The 17,169-nt window shown below is 40.0% G+C and overlaps 1 protein-coding gene across 1 annotated transcript in view; it reads left to right on the top strand.

Annotated features, from left to right (window-relative positions):
• OTC (ornithine transcarbamylase) overlaps positions 1–16,862 on the top strand; it is a 35,420-nt gene extending 18,558 nt beyond the window's left edge. The window contains exons 5-10 of the mRNA XM_063182001.1: positions 3,041–3,194; positions 10,582–10,704; positions 11,406–11,459; positions 11,539–11,688; positions 12,497–12,634; positions 15,198–16,862. Coding sequence (XP_063038071.1) covers positions 3,041–3,194; positions 10,582–10,704; positions 11,406–11,459; positions 11,539–11,688; positions 12,497–12,634; positions 15,198–15,257 — 679 coding nt within the window. The 3' untranslated portion in view covers positions 15,258–16,862. The remainder of the gene's footprint in view (positions 1–3,040; positions 3,195–10,581; positions 10,705–11,405; positions 11,460–11,538; positions 11,689–12,496; positions 12,635–15,197) is intronic.
• Positions 16,863–17,169: the final 307 nt, after the last annotated feature.

Here is a 17,169-nt window from a genome sequence, read left to right as displayed (position 1 = left end):
ACAACTCTCACTTGCTACAGTGGACAGGGGCTTTTCCCAAAACCTTACAGTCCCAGTGCTCTGCTCCACTCCTGCTGTCATTAGCAGAAATACTACTGACTGCATAATCAAGGCTGAGTAGTTTACCCAAAAGAACAACTGGAGTGTTAATTCCTTGGTGCTTCTTGTGAATGAAAGATGACATCCCAACCTCATTCAGATAATGTAAGAACAGAAAAAGAATGCCTGTAGTAGACCCAGAGGGTATTTCAAATATTTACAGGCATGTGTCTGGGGCTCTGAGGGCCTTTGAAGTATTTGAGATTGAGACTTAAAGTAAAAGGGGCACAGATCCATAAAAGTCACAGGTTTTATTAGAACTGCTCCAGGTGAGGGTTGAAAGCATTGCCGCTGTGAACATATTTTTAGTGACTAATTACCTGCTCATAAATCAGTTTCTCCATGCTTCACAAGACATTTACATTTATGCTGACACTGTGGCAAAAAGTTTCCACCCATTAAGGAGCTGTGAGCCTTTCAGTGCTGTTTAACATGTCTGATCTATCACCTGAAATGAAATATAAGTACTGTGTCTGGATTTCCCACTGCAGAGCAGTTCCACTGGGCACCACTAAAGCTCAGTGGCCATCAGGTTCAGTGGAGCTCTGAAGAGCTCATAGGATGATTTAACCACTGGAATTATTAGGGCATTAATCTCTTCATTTATGGGGAATGGGTTTATTTTGCTGAGAACACATCCATTGTCTGTCCCTGTGAGACTATGAGTGAAAGTGAAGTGGTTTTGTGAGAAGTTTAAAGCTTTTGAATGGATATAAACTGTCAAAACAAAAGCAAAACTACCTTGCATAGCAGTATTCTATACAAAACATATGCAAATGCCCCATTTTCAAATTCAAAAGTCTGCCATACCAAAAAGGCATACTCTGTGTTTCATTTTGGATTCCTCAGAGGATACAGTTGAGGAAAAAAAAATCAGGTTTTCTCCATAGAAATAAAAATTACTTTGAAAAGAGAGATATGCAACATTTCAATGTACTCAGTGTTCCAATATAATATACTTCCAGGCTCTGGGATTTTGAAGTTGATAATCTCATGGTTTTGAAAAGGAATGAAAAGAGAGAAAGACCTAGTAGTTGATAAAATAAGAACATTAAATGTAGTCACCTGATGAACTTGTGCTTACAGCACTCAGCTTCCAAAACTTCACCTTTGATAAGACTCTTTTATATATTCAGGACTTTTTTCCTATGCAATTCCAGCCTTACACAGTTTCCATTCAACTGATTAAATTACCAGAGACTTAATCATTCCCCTGTAATCATAGACCTCCAGGTGAGGGTTATTTGTGGTTTTTTTCCCCCAAGTTCAGTTTCATTTTGGTTTCACAAAGAATAAAGCCAGTTTACCACTGATTTTCCTACTGTAAAACATGACATCTAGAAATGCTGGCAGAAGGACTGTCTGATGTCCTGCTGGTAGGTGTCTAATAGATCTGATATCTACTTCCAACAGACTAAAGATGAAAATCCAGCAGTTTTCACTAGTGGTTGATTATGACTGAATTTTCCCTAATGGCATTCCTTATGACGGAACCATCTTCTTTAATTTCTTGATCATCTGTGTCAAATAGAAATCTGCTGAGCTGACATCCTAAAAGAAAAAGAAAGCTATAAGAAAAGTGAGCCATTTCCCAATATGATTGTCCCTTTCCTTGACTGTTGGGGGCTGGCTGCGTCTTGTTTAGGGAGTCCACCAGTGAGAGGGCTAACAAAAGGAACCATGCATCACATCCCTGATGACCAGCTCAGAACAAAACAGGTTTCCCCCTGAGAAAGGAACTGGTGAGCTGAGAAGAAATAATGGCACCAACAGTAACTCTTCCAGTACTTTGTAATCAGTAAATACCTTGTTCAGTTCCTCCTTTTCATTTGTAGCTTCTATTGACAGTCTTTTCTTCAGAGAGAGCTCTACAGGCAATCTTGTAATTTTATAAGAGCTTTGCTTTTGTGAGGAATGTCTGATATGAGTAGAAAATTCTTATAACTGACTTCATCAGGAGCCCTTGATGATGATGGTACTAACAGCCTTATTTCCACAAGAGGAGATGCAAGAATTTGCCATGGCTAATCAGGAAGGCAGATACTGCAAGGATTTTTTCCACATTTTTCTAATTCAGTCCTCCCTTGTTTTGTTTCAAGGTCCTATTTCAGATAATATGAAAACACACAAAATGCTACTTCAAAGTCAAGCTTCAGGGCCTGATTAAAACACAGAAATGCAGAGAAATTAAGAGCTCCAATCCATATTCAATTTATCTAAAAAATTCAGAGTATACTATGCTAATTCCTGTGTCTTTCACACTTCAGCAAATGAAGTTAAAGCCAGAATGGTACAGGGGCTTCTGCAACCCCTTCCCTTGTTCTGAGTTTGAAATTTGGGCATTACTTGAATGCTGATACCCTGTGAGTCAATACACAGGTGTATAGGTAGGAGAAAGCCGACCAACAATCCCAGCCTGTTGTGTTTCTGTGTTTATTAAGATCAGTAAACAATTGTGGTAATCTAAGATCTGTATTGCTGATCCTCACAAAGTCAGGCTACCATACAGAGTCTATAATATTCAGTCAATGCTAAATTTGTTCTTTGCTAAAAGACTGAAAAAAATCATATACCTTATCTCTTCTGAGGTTATCCAATTCTTTAACTGTCACACTATCACACAATCTCTTATCTTATTCAGAGAGATTAACATGTATCAATGTTCCATCTACAATGAAAAGCTAAAGAGGAAAGAATATAAAATAGAGCAGCAGTTTTCATTTACTTACTATAGTAGTGTTAGGAAGTGAAACTTCTTACTTATTAGCAGCTTGTTAAATGACTATATTTGAGTCAGTTCTGCAGGCATGATAAATTATTCAGATAGCTGAAAAATATTGATTCATTACCATTTCTCATTAATATTTATGTGTTGCATGGTGAAGAGTGCAATAGTGGTATATTTATTATGTTTGACTTGAGTATTTTCTGCCATCTCTAGGGTGCTGTCCAGCATGACAAATGCAATCTTGGCTCGAGTTTATAACCATAATGATCTGGACCTAATGGCAAAAGAAGCCACAGTCCCAATAATCAATGGATTGTCTGATTTATACCATCCTCTTCAGATTTTAGCTGATTACCTAACTCTTCAGGTAAAAATACAAACAATTTTTTTTTTTTGCTAATTCTTAGTGAGTATTTGGGGAAGTCATCTTCAAATCCATTTATCTCTAGGTTTTTCAAAGTAGCAATTATATGGCACTTGTTGTTTAAAGAGATCTTCATCCAGCAATATAATTAAGGACCTGTTTAATTTAAAACAATTACATAGTCCTATCAGCTGTAGTGGGGGACTGAAGTTAAGCATAAAATTAAGTATTTTATTGGAATTAGTCTGCAATCCAAAGAATGTACAGAAGGCTGTACATATTAAGACAAAGATGAGAATCTTGCTCAGGCAAAGCCAGCAGATTTTTTTCATTGGCTTAAAAACACTCAGTAGTTTGCTCTTAATTCCTCCCTAATCTGTGGACATCTTAAAAGGAATCACTATTTATGTATTAGGAAATGGTTGAACAAATTTGTTTTGAATAAGCAAGTTAATGTTACCAGTACCAACACTTAGTGTTCAGGCACTTTAACCAGTTCAAACCTTTCTCACCTCAAAGAACAGTTATAAGAGATTGTATTTTTTATTTTTCATCTAATGTAACTGTGGATCTGACAACTGGATAATATTTTACACACACAGAATACCAGATGTTTATCTGTGAACAGAAGGACTGTATGGTTTTACAATCAGTTGAGGATCTGGCTTATAAAAAAGATTATTATACTGCAGGGCTGGTTGACAACTATGATGAACTCCTCTGACCTTGTTTACTTTCTGAATGAATAAAAACCACACTGCTTGAAAATGGTAGGGCAGAATAATTTTCTGATTTATTCAGCTACGTTTCTCAGTTGTTGGGGACTTTGCTATGGGACATTCAGTGTGTGGAAAAGATCAAGTGTGAGTAATATTAAATTATTCATGCTTTACACCTTAAGTACTGGAAGGCTCATGTGTTTGGTGAAAATCACTTCTTTATTTTAAGTATTTTTTTGTAAATTTTTTATATTCATGGTTTATATTTATATTCATTATATTCATGAAGAGACCAGCAAAAATTGGTGAACTAAAGAGTAAAATGCTTACATACCTCAGGATAAGGGAGATTTGTGAGATCACATTGAGCCAGCCTCAATGTTCAAATTGCATAAGAAACAGTAAGCTGTTATGAGAATGTCATAATTTTATTGTTAACACTGTGTGCAAACAAAAGTCAGGAGAATCTTCTGTTTGTGTTTTGTGGGGTGTTCTGTTTTGGAAACACCTTATTAATCAGTGTTTTATCACTTGTGAGTAACACTCTCCAGAGCAATCTGCAACTCCCAGCCCACACAGCCATGGGTATCTCTGCTCCTAAACGTGGTTTTATCTCAGCCACTGACTGACTGCAGCACCCAGGCTCACAGTGCTGTTCCCCTCTACTCCAGCTAATGAAGAGAGTCCAATGAGCATCCCAGTCACCTTCTGGAGATGCATCTCTTTCTGCACTGACCTTAGGGGGAAGCCTGTGGAAAGCAGCAGGATGGGAACATGCCCTGTTGATCACCCTCTGCTCCTCCATTGCATCCTTGCACAGGACAGCTGTGGCAGAAGCTCCAGGTGAATATGAGCCCGGGCTGCACTCTTCCCTGGCTTGAATTCCAGGGGCAGCACCAACAGCTGTGGGTGTTCTTGCTGCACCAAACACCAGGGAGGATGAATTTGGTGATGAAGAAACAGGTCCATAGCAGTTGGTGCTCAAACAAAAGACATGGAGAGGTGTCATGACAAAATGAGCGCTTACAGTGATCACAAAGAGTGGCTCAGCTTTCATACAGACGAGGAAGGTTTTTTTAAATTTGCAGCACTTTCACACTCAGCCCAATAAGCAGAGCACCATTTCATCCATCTACCCATCTCTCCCTGACTCTTTCCAGCGTGTTCCTCAGCCCAAAATTTGTCAGGAGATCTTTATAGGGCAGCTGGGTGGCCACCCTGCTGTGCCAAGGGCATGTTGCACTGCTGGCTGCTGACTCACTTTCCATTCCTGTTTCCTATCCAGGAGAGAGGGGCAGGCAGGGGAGAGCTCTCAGCAGCTCCCTGTGGGTGATGGCACTGCCTGAACTCTCCCTTTCTGTCCCTCTGCTCCCTTTTTTTCCTCTTTGCACTGTACAGTGAGTTGGAGAAGACGGGGGTGGCATGTAATGAAACAACATTTTAATCATTTGCCTGAACTTTGCCAGGCCACAGAAGTGAGATTAACTCTTGAAGAGGTGGGAGCCACAGGGTCTGGTTGCTACTTACCCCAATCAAGTTTCTTATGGGATTTTCAGCAAGATGTCATCCAAGTCCTGCCTGCAAGTAGATTAATACAGGAAGGATGTGGAATGGTACCACTGATTCTTTAAATGAGTTGAAAGACCATACATAACATTTAGACTGTTTCTGTGCAATACAAAGGCAATTTATTTGATTTATACATATATGCAAACTACAGTAGTGGCACAGACTGCTAGCCTAATATTTAAATGTAACTAGAGATTTTGTGCAGCTTATTTCTTCTTAAAAAATGTCTCTTCCCTATCCCTGTAAATATTTTCCTGCCTGGATCTGTTCCTCCCTGCTGTCAGTACATACCCAATATGTACTTTTTTTTATTTTCCTTTTTTTTTCTTCTCTGTTTTTCAGTGCAGCTCTATATGCACTCTGGTCCTCTTCATGTTTAGCACATTTTTCTTCTTCCATTTTCTATATTCTATTAATTTAGTTGTGTGCCTTCTTGAACCCTCCTCAAGAACTTTCTCTTTGGTCTGAAACTACATAATTGCATGGTTTGTTTTGAAAAAATGTTTTCTTGTTTATAGCTTCTATTCTCTTTTCACAGGTTCATTTTGGCATCATTATTTTAGTATAGTCCATTGCATCCCACAAACAATGCAGCTGGTTTATTTTCAGGGCTGTCAATTCTCATTCTGTATTCAGAGCAAATTCTCATCCTGGAAATGCTCTTTTCAGATCATGCAGTGTGTTCCTGTTATGGATATTGGGGTGAGATTCCTCAGGTTCAGCATCTTCCTGCCCAGTGTCTTCTTCCTGAGCGACCTGGATCCCCTCATGTGTTTGAAGTCTAAGCTGGCTCTGTCCTTTAATATTGTGCTCAGGGTTAATGCCCTCCATTAAGGCAAGAAAAATGTTTTACTTAACCTTTATATACACTATCTTCCTTCTTAAAGGTTGTGTTGAATTGAGTGTGCTCAAGTTATAACCCACTTGGAATGGTTGCAAACACATAAAGAACCTACTTTTGAGGATTTGGGGATTTATCCTTTAAAGACTGTGAGTTTGTGAGCACACACTGAGCCCCTGAACTGCCCTGCTTGTTCTGAAACAGCCACGAGCTGAGTTCACCCAGTGCCTCTCAGTGTCCTGGGCAGGAGCTGTGGCTCAGCTTCTGCTCTGCTCAGCGTGGCTGGAGGGCAGCATCACACAATCTGTATTCCAGAGACAGCCTGGCTATTGACATTGATTCAATTGATATTAATGTCACTGGCCAAATCAGCTCGCTTCTAGCTGGCCAGACTGGTAATTAGAGTGGATCCATATGCCACTAGCTTTTTATGTCACTGGTCTGGGGGGAATTTTCTTTTTCAGAAAGCAACGGTTGGCATAAGAAATACATCGGTGGTTTCTTTTTAAACAGCATAACAAATAATGCTGCCCAGCTAGAAAAGGGCTGCAATATATTCTCAAATTCTCCTTGCTGTGTGATCCCAAGACCTCAAATTATTACAATTTTCAAATTCATCGCCACAACCATCCTTATTATTCTAACAATTAGAAATCCCAACTAAGATCTGTCCTGATCTTCTAAAATATACTGCATCAATAACCAGGACAAAAACCAGTGAGAGAATAAGAAAGAACTGGCCCAGCATCTGCCTTAAGCCCAGTTTGAGAAGCAGAAGATCCAAGTTTGCCCAGCTTCTCATTTACTGGATTGCACTGTCTCCCGAAGGGCTAAATCTTTGATTAGTCCCTGGCATTCCATTTTAAAATTTGACAGATTATTGATTCATTATTCAAAAGCTTGTTTTAATTGAGGGCTGTTATGACAGTTGTGGTCAAACATTTCAGAATTAATCTATAATGGTGTCAGAGTTTCAGTCTTGCTGGAAGCAAGTCCAGGCAGAGGCAGACACAAATGTCCCCAGTTAGTTAACCCAGGCTTCTCCACACATAGAGCAGGGTCAAATCACTGAGCAGACTGATTTTCTCCAAGAGTTGCCTACACCGATACACTGCAGCCATGGATAAGAACAGAATGAAATATTATAAAAGCAACATGAGGGTGAGAAAATTGAATGTAAAATTGGTATTACATATTTAGCTGGGATTTTTCATGAAAAAATCACAGGCAAGATTTATGGCACTACAGCAATAACTACTTTGTCAAAGAGCCTTCATAAGGGAGAAGGGCTCTAGACTTTCTAAATGTGTTATTTTTTTGTGTGGATTTACTAGGAGTCATGTTCCAAATGTAGAGTGAAACTGCAGAGCACCCATGCAGGAGTAAAGCCTACATCAATATGACTTAATTTGTAAAAACTGGGGAGGGATGCAAAGGGGAAATTTCTTCAGAGGTTCTGGTGAATAGCAGGTATTGATTGTAAAGGCTCTCATTTTATTTGGAGTGTTACTATCATGGCAAAACACTTTCAGCAGGATTTCACCTGTGTGATTGTGTAAGCACATACTATAAGAGGGAGAGGGTGGGAGGGGAAGTGTGTCTTATTTACTGTAGCTTTTGTTTTGCCTCCAAGCTTTCTGGTTCTGACCAACAGAGTCACCTCATCTTTGCTGGAAGCTGAGGGGGTGTGTTTGCTTATAAGCAGTACAGTCACAGACACAGTGATCTGGCTTTAGATGAAGAGGTTTGAATTACAGCAGCAGTGCACCAGTGGCAGCATAAAGTCAAGCTTCACTGGCACACACACGGCTTGATTCTGCCCTGCTATGACTCTTTCCATTAGCAAAACATCTTCATTAAAATCAGTTCAGCGATGTCCACTCTACACAGTAGTCACTGCAGATGCGGTTTGCAATTTGCACTGCATATCAGGGATCATTATACAGACACGTCCAGTACTCCATATTTTATCTGTAACAGCCAGCAGCTTGGGAAAACAGAGGAGAGCACTTAGTATGCACTGGGCTTCTTTTAATGCAGAGCAGCAGCTGGCAGTAAGGTGAAGTTGTTTAACATAGCAGTGTATTTGTGACTCTAGTCAATGCTTTGAGTGTTAAGGCTGAGATGTCTATTTTTAAACAGTGAGATGAAAAGAACTCAGGACTGTCTCACTTGCTTCTGGCTGTGGGTTCTGGTCTCAGCTATCACTAAGCTCTAAATGGAAACAACATCTTAAATAAATGCTTCACTTTGGCCTTCTCCTAGCAGCACTATTGCTAGGAGATGTGGAAGGACTTTGAAAGATCCTTGGAGACGTGCAGAATGGTTATACTGAAATAACTTCCATGTCCACACAGTCCTGATTTGTTCTCCTGCAAATGCCCTTGCATCCAACCTCTGCCAATGAGCCTGCTGTTTACAAACTTATCTGAAAAGCAATATTTTTGCAATAGCATAGTTTTAGCCCTTAAACCTGAACAGTCTAGGACTCTATCCAGTCTAGGTATTTACAGAACTTTAATGTCATTCAATTTTCAAGTACTACTATTTTTGACTCAAAATTGTGGTCACTGAAAGAAATGCTAATAACTTTGTTCCAGAACAACCTCACAAACTATTTGTTTAGGAGAAGCTGCTGCCAGGAGAGGAGGGGGTGGTCCCAGCCCTTTTCCTGTTCGGTCTTTTGGCATCTTTTCTGCAACTGCCTGCAAGGTTGCCACTTAGTACAATGTGGATGCTTATCCTCTCTGACAAGCATTGAATCACGTCACACAAAGTGTTGAAACACTGTCTGGCTTCCAGCTACTACAATGCAATTGTAGCATGGCCCAGATTTGAACTAAGAATAAAAGGTTCTCCAGAATTTGTTTCAAGTCATGAGGTAGAGTTTTACAGGGCAGGCTTATAGGAGAATTTGGTTATGTCTTTGTAAAAAATTTGGTAGCAGCTTAAGTGCCTGTAAACATGGATATTTAAAACAAGGCCCATTAAGGAGCCTCAAATTGTCCTGCTCTGGATGTAACTCCTGGTACTCTTGTTCCTCCTTAGACCTTATCTGCTTGGGGTGGAGTGACAGAGTAACTGCACGTGGCCAGGCTCTAAGTGCCGCCAGGCAAAGTCACAGTTAACTCTGTAATGCTGTTTCAAGTTTGGGTAATCCACATTTTTTTTTAAAAATCCCTGCACTCTTTGGCTGAAGAGTGGAGAACAAATGCTGCAGGCCATGAGTGGCATAGCTGCTTTCAGAGTGCTGCTCTTTGCTGTCCTGTGCAGCTGGGGGTGGAGATGCACCCCCAGGACCTGGCACTGCCATGACCACAGGGAACAGTGTGCAGAGGCAACCAAGCCAGAGCAAACCTCAATTGGGATATTTTCACAGTCTGGGGGAAAGCTGGAAGGAGTTCCACTCCAGGCGTTTAGACTGTCTCTACAGTAATAATTTCCAACACTCACTGATGTTTATGAGGCCCAAAGAACAGCTGTTCATCAGCGATGCTAAAATCACTTTGTGTTGGCTGCTGAATCTCTCAGCCTGAGCCTCACCACGTGGCACATGTGCCAGTGTTTCCTTCTCACATGTGCCAATGTGTCCTCACATGTGCCAATGTGTCATCCTCACATGTGTCAATGTGTCCTTCTCACATGTGCCAATGTGTCCTGCGGTGGTGTTCACAGGGGTCCGAGGAAGAGGGAAGAGACAAGGATCTGACTCCATGTTTCAGAAGGCTGGCTTATTATTTTATGATATATATTACATTAAAACTATACTAAAAGAATAGAAGAAAGGATTTCATCAGAAGGCCAGATAAGAATAGAAAAAGAAAGAATGATAACAAAAGCTTGTGTCTCGGACAGAGAGTCTGAGCCATCTGACTGTGATTGGCCATTAATCAGAAACAATTACTGGAGACCAATCACAGATCTACTTGTTGCATTCCTCAGCAGCAGATAATCATTGTTTACATTTTGTTTTTGAGGCTTCTCAGCTTCTCAGGAGAAAAATCCTAAGGAAAGGATTTTTCATAAAATGTGTCTGTGACAGTGTCCTTCTCCAGGGGAAGCAGCAGCACTTGGCCCTTCTTGTACAACAGGGGGGCTTCCCTTCCATGACCATCCTGCAGGAGCAGCAATTCCAGGTGTGCTCCATGCAGGCAGCACTTGAAGGCAGCCTTTGCACAGACCCTTCTGATCATTCCCTCCTGTCCATCAGCCTGCCAGCTCCTCTGGAATGTAACCCCAGGGTTTGTGGTTGCTTTGGCAGGAGCACTATGGAGGGCTGCAGGGGCTCACCATGGCCTGGATCGGGGACGGCAACAACGTCCTGCACTCCTTCATGGTGAGCGCTGCAAAGCTGGGAATGCACCTGAGGATTGCCACTCCCAGGGTAAGGAAAAGCAAACCCGAGCAGAAAGGAAGGCAAACTGCACCAGGCTTGTCTCAAACACGCAGGCATGGCTCAGGGGCCCAGCTGGGGGTGCCTGCATCTATCCCGAGTGCCTGTTTTCAGAACCAAGGTACAAAATCCAGTTATTTGGATGCAAAGCAGGAGTGATTCCACTGAGTCCAACATCAGAAATGGGAATACATGACAGGAGTATAAACCATGGAGGATCACAGTTCCATCTGATAAAGCCTTACAAAGCCATCCAATGCACTCTCCCTGTACAAAAAAAAAAAAAAAAAATTAGGCCTGTTTCAGATAGGTGGAAGTGTTGCGTCTCATTTCATGTAAATTGGTGGTGCAGCATTTTAGAATGTGCAGCATTTTATATTGCATTGTAATACAATATAAAATGTTTTAAATCAGTTTAGAACAAAAAAAAATTAAATGTTGTTTATGCATTTAATTCTGTAATTGTCAAAATACATTTTTCTTATATTTTAGAACAATTTTCACCACTTTATCTCCAAAATAAACTTTCAACAAAATCAACAGTTTCCTCAAGTTTTACAGTTTTGAAGGTGCTCTTCTTCCATGGCCAATGGTTCACAATGGTTCAATAAGTATTTTTCTAACTGTTCTTATTGATTAGTGAAGATCTAACACATGTCTAATGATGTCTTACCCATCATCTCTTTTGTCAGGGCTTTGAACCAGACCTCAGGATAACTAAAATAAGTGAACAGAACTCCAAAGAGGTAGGAGCCTAAGAAAGTTTATTATCATTATAAATGAAGTTCCTTGTCTTAAAGATTTTCCTAATTTTATTCACTCTAGTATGGTACAAAGTTGCTTCTCACAACAGACCCTTTGGAAGCTGCAGACAGTGCAAATGTCTTAGTCACAGACACTTGGATAAGCATGGGACAAGAGGAGGAGAAGAAAGAAAGACTAAAGGCTTTTCAAGGTTATCAGATTACAATGCAGGTAAAAACTGAGATTTTGGGGTTTATTTATGTTTTCACAGTTTCCATATCACCGTAGGACACAAAACAACATGACACACACACCGCTGTTCTCAATGTGAAAAAGGGGAAGTTTATTTTCTAACTGCAACATTTATAGATTTTTAAAAGTGACAGTGGGTTGGAGGGTGAAAGTGCCACCTCTCCAATGACACTGGACAAACCAACAGTCCATCAAATTTCTCTTCCATAAAGGAACGAAAAACAATAAGTTATTTACATAAAGTGTGTGAGAAAGTTCGTTACAAGAATGTAAATATCAGAAGGTTTAGAATATCTTAAAAAATCAGAGCAACACTTTGCATTTATAAGAATCAACATCAACCAAGCATGAGTTTGGGGGTTTTGAGTGGGGCCATGGAAGAGCCACATGCAAACCTCCCTCCAGCTGAGAAAACTCACAAAGATAACAAAGTTTTAATTATATCATACACTCCACATGGCTTGGCCTCTTTCAGAGCTTCCCAACGGGATCCAGCTCCAGAACATGTGCAGCAGGGAGGGTTTCACTCCACTTCTAAACTCAGAGAAATTGGAGTGACTTTTTGACTTTTGTGAAGTCAGCATTGAACTCTTACAGACTTGCATGGAGATATTCCCATCTTATTCACAGATGAGGAATTCTTTTGAAGTCTGTGGAATTCTTCTGAGTTCATCATCCAAGTAACCAGAGTGGGAGTTAATATAAAATTTGTTAACTTTTTTACTAGTTAAGGATTTTGCTAATGTCCTCACATATGTCTGTATTTTATATGTTTTTTAATCTACAGACTGCAAAATCTGCTGCTTCCAACTGGACTTTTTTACACTGTTTACCCAGAAAGCCTGAAGAAGTTGATGATGAAGTATTTTATTCTCCACAGTCATTAGTTTTCCAGGAGGCTGAAAACAGAAAATGGACAATTATGGTAAGAATAAAAAGAAATAAAGATAACATTATTTGGAGATTAGGGTCAATTCTGTTCTACCTTCAATTCAACCTGGTTCCACAATAAATAGTGAATGTTAAAACATACGTTTCAAATTTACCCCAGAGCACATCACAATTTTGACTATAGAAAACACTTGTAACACAAATATTTCTGGGCACAAATGTGATCTATTTTGGTGATATTCTGCTGTTGCTTGACCCAGATTTTATCACTAAGTGAAATCTACAATATAAACGGTTGGGTTTTTTTGGTAATTAACTCACTGGATTTACTCTAATGATTAACTCAACTTCTCAATTAAAACATGTTAAATGCTGAGGTCCCAGGGTCTGGTTTAGAAACTGCAGTTTCCCAAACACTTAAAGCCAGTTATTTTCTCTCAGGAAAAGCTGCTGCTGACACCAATGGGAACTTCCCCTGAGAAAATGCTGGAAGAGCAAAGATTTGAATAATCCTGAAAAGTTATGGTGTGGGTGACGCTGTGTGATCATGGGAGCCATGAGGGACACTTGGCATTTAACATAAACCACAACTCCCCTCTCAGCATTCCTGGAATTTCAGAAAATTATTGCCAGATCTCAGTAGCCTATTATTTATTTTTTGGCTTTTGATCTACCAAGCTGACAAAAGCTAGAGAAAACTTTCAGAGGTAAAAAGAAAAACAGAGATGGCATTGTCAGAGTTCTGAGATGAAGTGTAGATGTGCTCCAAATTAATAAATAAGAGGTTTAGTGTTGTGTTTGCTAAAACCTCAGACATTGGACACAGTCAAAATTACTAACAAATTTGTGTTAAATTCATAGTTTTGTCCTTAAAATTCAACAAAATGCTTGGATTTTTTGTTTTAATTTTGCACTGTTTCTAACTGCCCTAAATATTATTTTTTAAAAGAAAGAAGCCCTTTACTTTGGGTTCCAGATGCACATTTTTGGGGGGGCTAGGTGGATGAAAGGAAAATGTCATCTTTGTATTTTATCAACCTATAAAAATAATGAATGTGTGAGTTGTGTTTATATAGTATTTTCTACCACTTGTAGCACAGAGAGCAAACTGAAGAATAGATTATTTGCTCAGCTGGAGATGCAAACAGGGCTGAGATGCAGCCACGAATGGGCTGCACTGAGGGGCTGCACAGCTGTAACTCAGGCACTTCTGTGTGCCTGGCTGGCCCTGGCTATCAGTTTCTCTGGGTCTGGATTGAAGGCACTTGAGAGAATTGTTCATGTTTGGACTCAGGTGTTTATTATTTCTTATCAGTAAAACAGTCTCATCACTGTGAGTTTGGCAGCTTTTCATTAGAAGGCACAAAATGGCAACAATCTCTTGTTACAAGGTCTTTTAAAGCTAAACTATCCAATGAAGAACTGACACCTGGATTATTTTCCCTTTTAACCCAATCACTGATCCCAAAGAGCTGCAATGGGGACTTTTCTGCCCAATTACAAAACATCACCCAAACCCATGGAGAAGAAGGAAGAAGGTAAAGAAGAACAATCTGCCTCCACCCAAAGCCTCCATCTTGCTTCCATCCACAACATACTAAAAATCCCAAAACCTCAATTTCTCACCAAGTGATACACCTACACTGCTCTCTATAATCTATTTTACACTTTTGTGGATTCCAGTCTCTCTTGAAGTCTGGGGAACTTTCTCCATGAATGAGGGTCACAGTCAGTGCTCCCCTGGGGGTCAGGGCAGTCCAGAGCAGACACAGAAATATTCCTGGTGCCCTGGGTTTCCACACCTGGCAGTGATGAGGGGAAAGGAAGAACAAGACCACAGCCCCTGGAGAACCCTCACAAACCCAGTGCTGGACCAGAATAACAATGTGCAGTCAGACCTTGTTGTGAAATCACAGCACCAGGTAAAGAACCAGGTAAAGCCTTATCAAGGCCAGGCAAGTGTGGGATTTGTTGTGAGCGCAGGCATGGAAGGGGCAGCAGAGCTGCTACAACACCACATTTCATTTACCTGACTAAATCACTGCCATTTCACAGCTGAGCCAAAGGCTGGCCAGGCAGGGCAGCAGGGCTGGATGGCACACTCTTAACCTCAGTGAGGATTTTCCATGTTTCACTACAGAAAGTACAGTTAAACTGGGATAAATTTCAGAGCCCATGTTCTGGTGTGGCTCTCACTGATGCTAATGGAAAGTGCTGGAACACACAAGCCAGCCCATATGATGTCTGGGTACCCACAGCATCTCCTAGAAATAGCAGAGAATACATCACAACATGCCAAAAAGGCCTCAGCATTTGATCTAAATGCTTGTGTGAATTGCTCCTAAGCTGTCCATTAATATATTTTGTCCACACTGAGAAAATCTATCAGCTACAATACAGAACATCCTAACTGATTTTCAGCTCTTGACTGATTCATCATAAGAAATTCTAGCAAATAAATCTGAGTGTACCATTTTTGTCAGGATAATAACTTTCAACACAAGGCTTCAGAGGTGGAAAATATTTCCCCCTTATTTATTTTTATGGAGTATCTGTTTCCAATGTGATTGGATTTTTTTCTTCTCTTCCTCCTCTAGGCTGTCATGGTTTCCCTGCTGACAGATTACTCACCACAGCTACAAAAACCCACATTTTGATGATTGGATTCCTGCCAGGAGAAAAATATTCCTCATCAGCAGAATATTCTGGTCTGCAAACACATAGATCTTCTTCATAAAGGACAAAGGCAATGAGTGATTTTTTTTAAAATAAAACCATATATTTAGCTGTATAATATTGCATTACAGTTCTGAAAATGTTCAAGACAATAAACACCATTGCAGAAGCTGCTTTTCATCTGGATGCTCCCAGCTGGCCCTCCTTTTAGGGGATCAGCATCATGGAAAACATTCCAAGGTTGTACCTTAATGGTTGGGTCTACCCCATGCATAGGCATGGTATAGTCTAGGTGTAGGTGTGGTGGCCTTGCACTGTGTGATATTGATTTTTATAAAGATTTTTAGCTTTTTTCATATATTTGTCGCTTTGTAGATTTTTCATATATAGTTGTATAGTTTATAGTGCTTTTCCTGCCCTCTCTCACATTTTAGAACAATAAGCTAACCCTTTCTAACACATTCTTGAAATTCTGTTTAGTCTTATTCTCAAGAAGGGAATTTCTAACAAGGACATCTTGTTTTCCACCAGAATTTGAGAGACATAACAACACATAGGACAAAAAAAATCCCTGGACCAGCTCCAGAGGGGCAGAGCCAAGGGTGGGTTACTGGGGCAACTGATCTCTGATTGGATGTACTGGCCAGATGTACTAATAAATTAACTTTATAAAAATTATACAAATCCTGTATCACATGTGTGCAGAGCCATTTTTGTGCACCTGAAAGCTTTCATTAAAGAATTGCTTTTTAGCTTACCACTCTTATGTTGTTTGGAAAGTTTTGTCTTTTGATTCCAGGCAGCAATACAACAGACATAAAATTAAATTGCTGATCTTGGGAAGTGTGTGTGGAGCAGCAGTGCTGCAGTTTGCCTTGGCTGTCTGCATTTCCTGGGCACCCTGGCTCCTGTTTCTGTTCTCCAGCCAACCTCCAAATCCCACTCCTGTGTGACACCAAAAATACAGAGAACTTGTGAGCATTATCCTCCTCCATGATATTCCTGTGGGCTGGTGCAGGGGGATACTGCTGTGGAATTGGAATAGAGCTGGATGCAGCAAAGAGAGACAGCCAGAAGGAACTGGTTCATTCTGTGCCCATCTCCCCTAGACCTTCATTCCCCAAACAGAATTTTGGCTAAAGAATTGAATATTCTATTTTTTTTTCCCTAAGCAAACTCAAAGGGCACTACATGATGAAACTTCTACAGCTTGTTTGCAGAAATTGCTGCATTTTGCTTTGCACTGTAACACACCATACATTTTGGCTACTCCTTCTCTGTAGCAAACAAATTCATGACATTTGTAGTTTTTGTGATATCTAGGTATGTTCATGTAATATTTCAGGTAAAGCTTTGAGTTCACTATTAACAAACACCTTCTTTGTTGTTTCTAAATAGTTTCACTTTTCTTTTTTTTCCCCCACTGTAATACTGGGACAATGTCTGTGATATTTTAAAAAATTCTGCCAATCGGTTTGCATTTTCTGACCAGCTGCAAAACATTATTCAGTTCCTTTCCAAATTGGAGTTCACTGCAGGGCCACACATCACTGAAATGAAAATAAAGATACTTTTTTTCCTATGTATTTACAATTGATTTCTTGTTCTTGCAGGCATTTGTGTGTCTTGTTAAGATTAACATTTTCCTTTACAACATTATAAGGGTTTCAATAATTCAATGAACATTTACACTTCAGCAGAGACATAGCTGCATCAATGATGTAGGAATAGGGTATGTGCTAGAAATCAATGTTTTACTTCCCAGTTCAGCATGTGGAGGAAAATGCATGGAATACAGTATATTTCTGTATATGGTTGCAGTAAGTCCTGTTTTTTGAATTAGGTTCCAGTTCAGCAAGATATGTAGAAATAGGATTGGTCCTCTTGGACCTG

The sequence above is a fragment of the Melospiza melodia genome, chromosome 2 (genome assembly GCF_035770615.1).
Source record: "Melospiza melodia melodia isolate bMelMel2 chromosome 2, bMelMel2.pri, whole genome shotgun sequence".
NCBI lineage: Eukaryota > Metazoa > Chordata > Aves > Passeriformes > Passerellidae > Melospiza > Melospiza melodia.
This window is presented reverse-complemented; position numbering and strand designations above follow the sequence as displayed.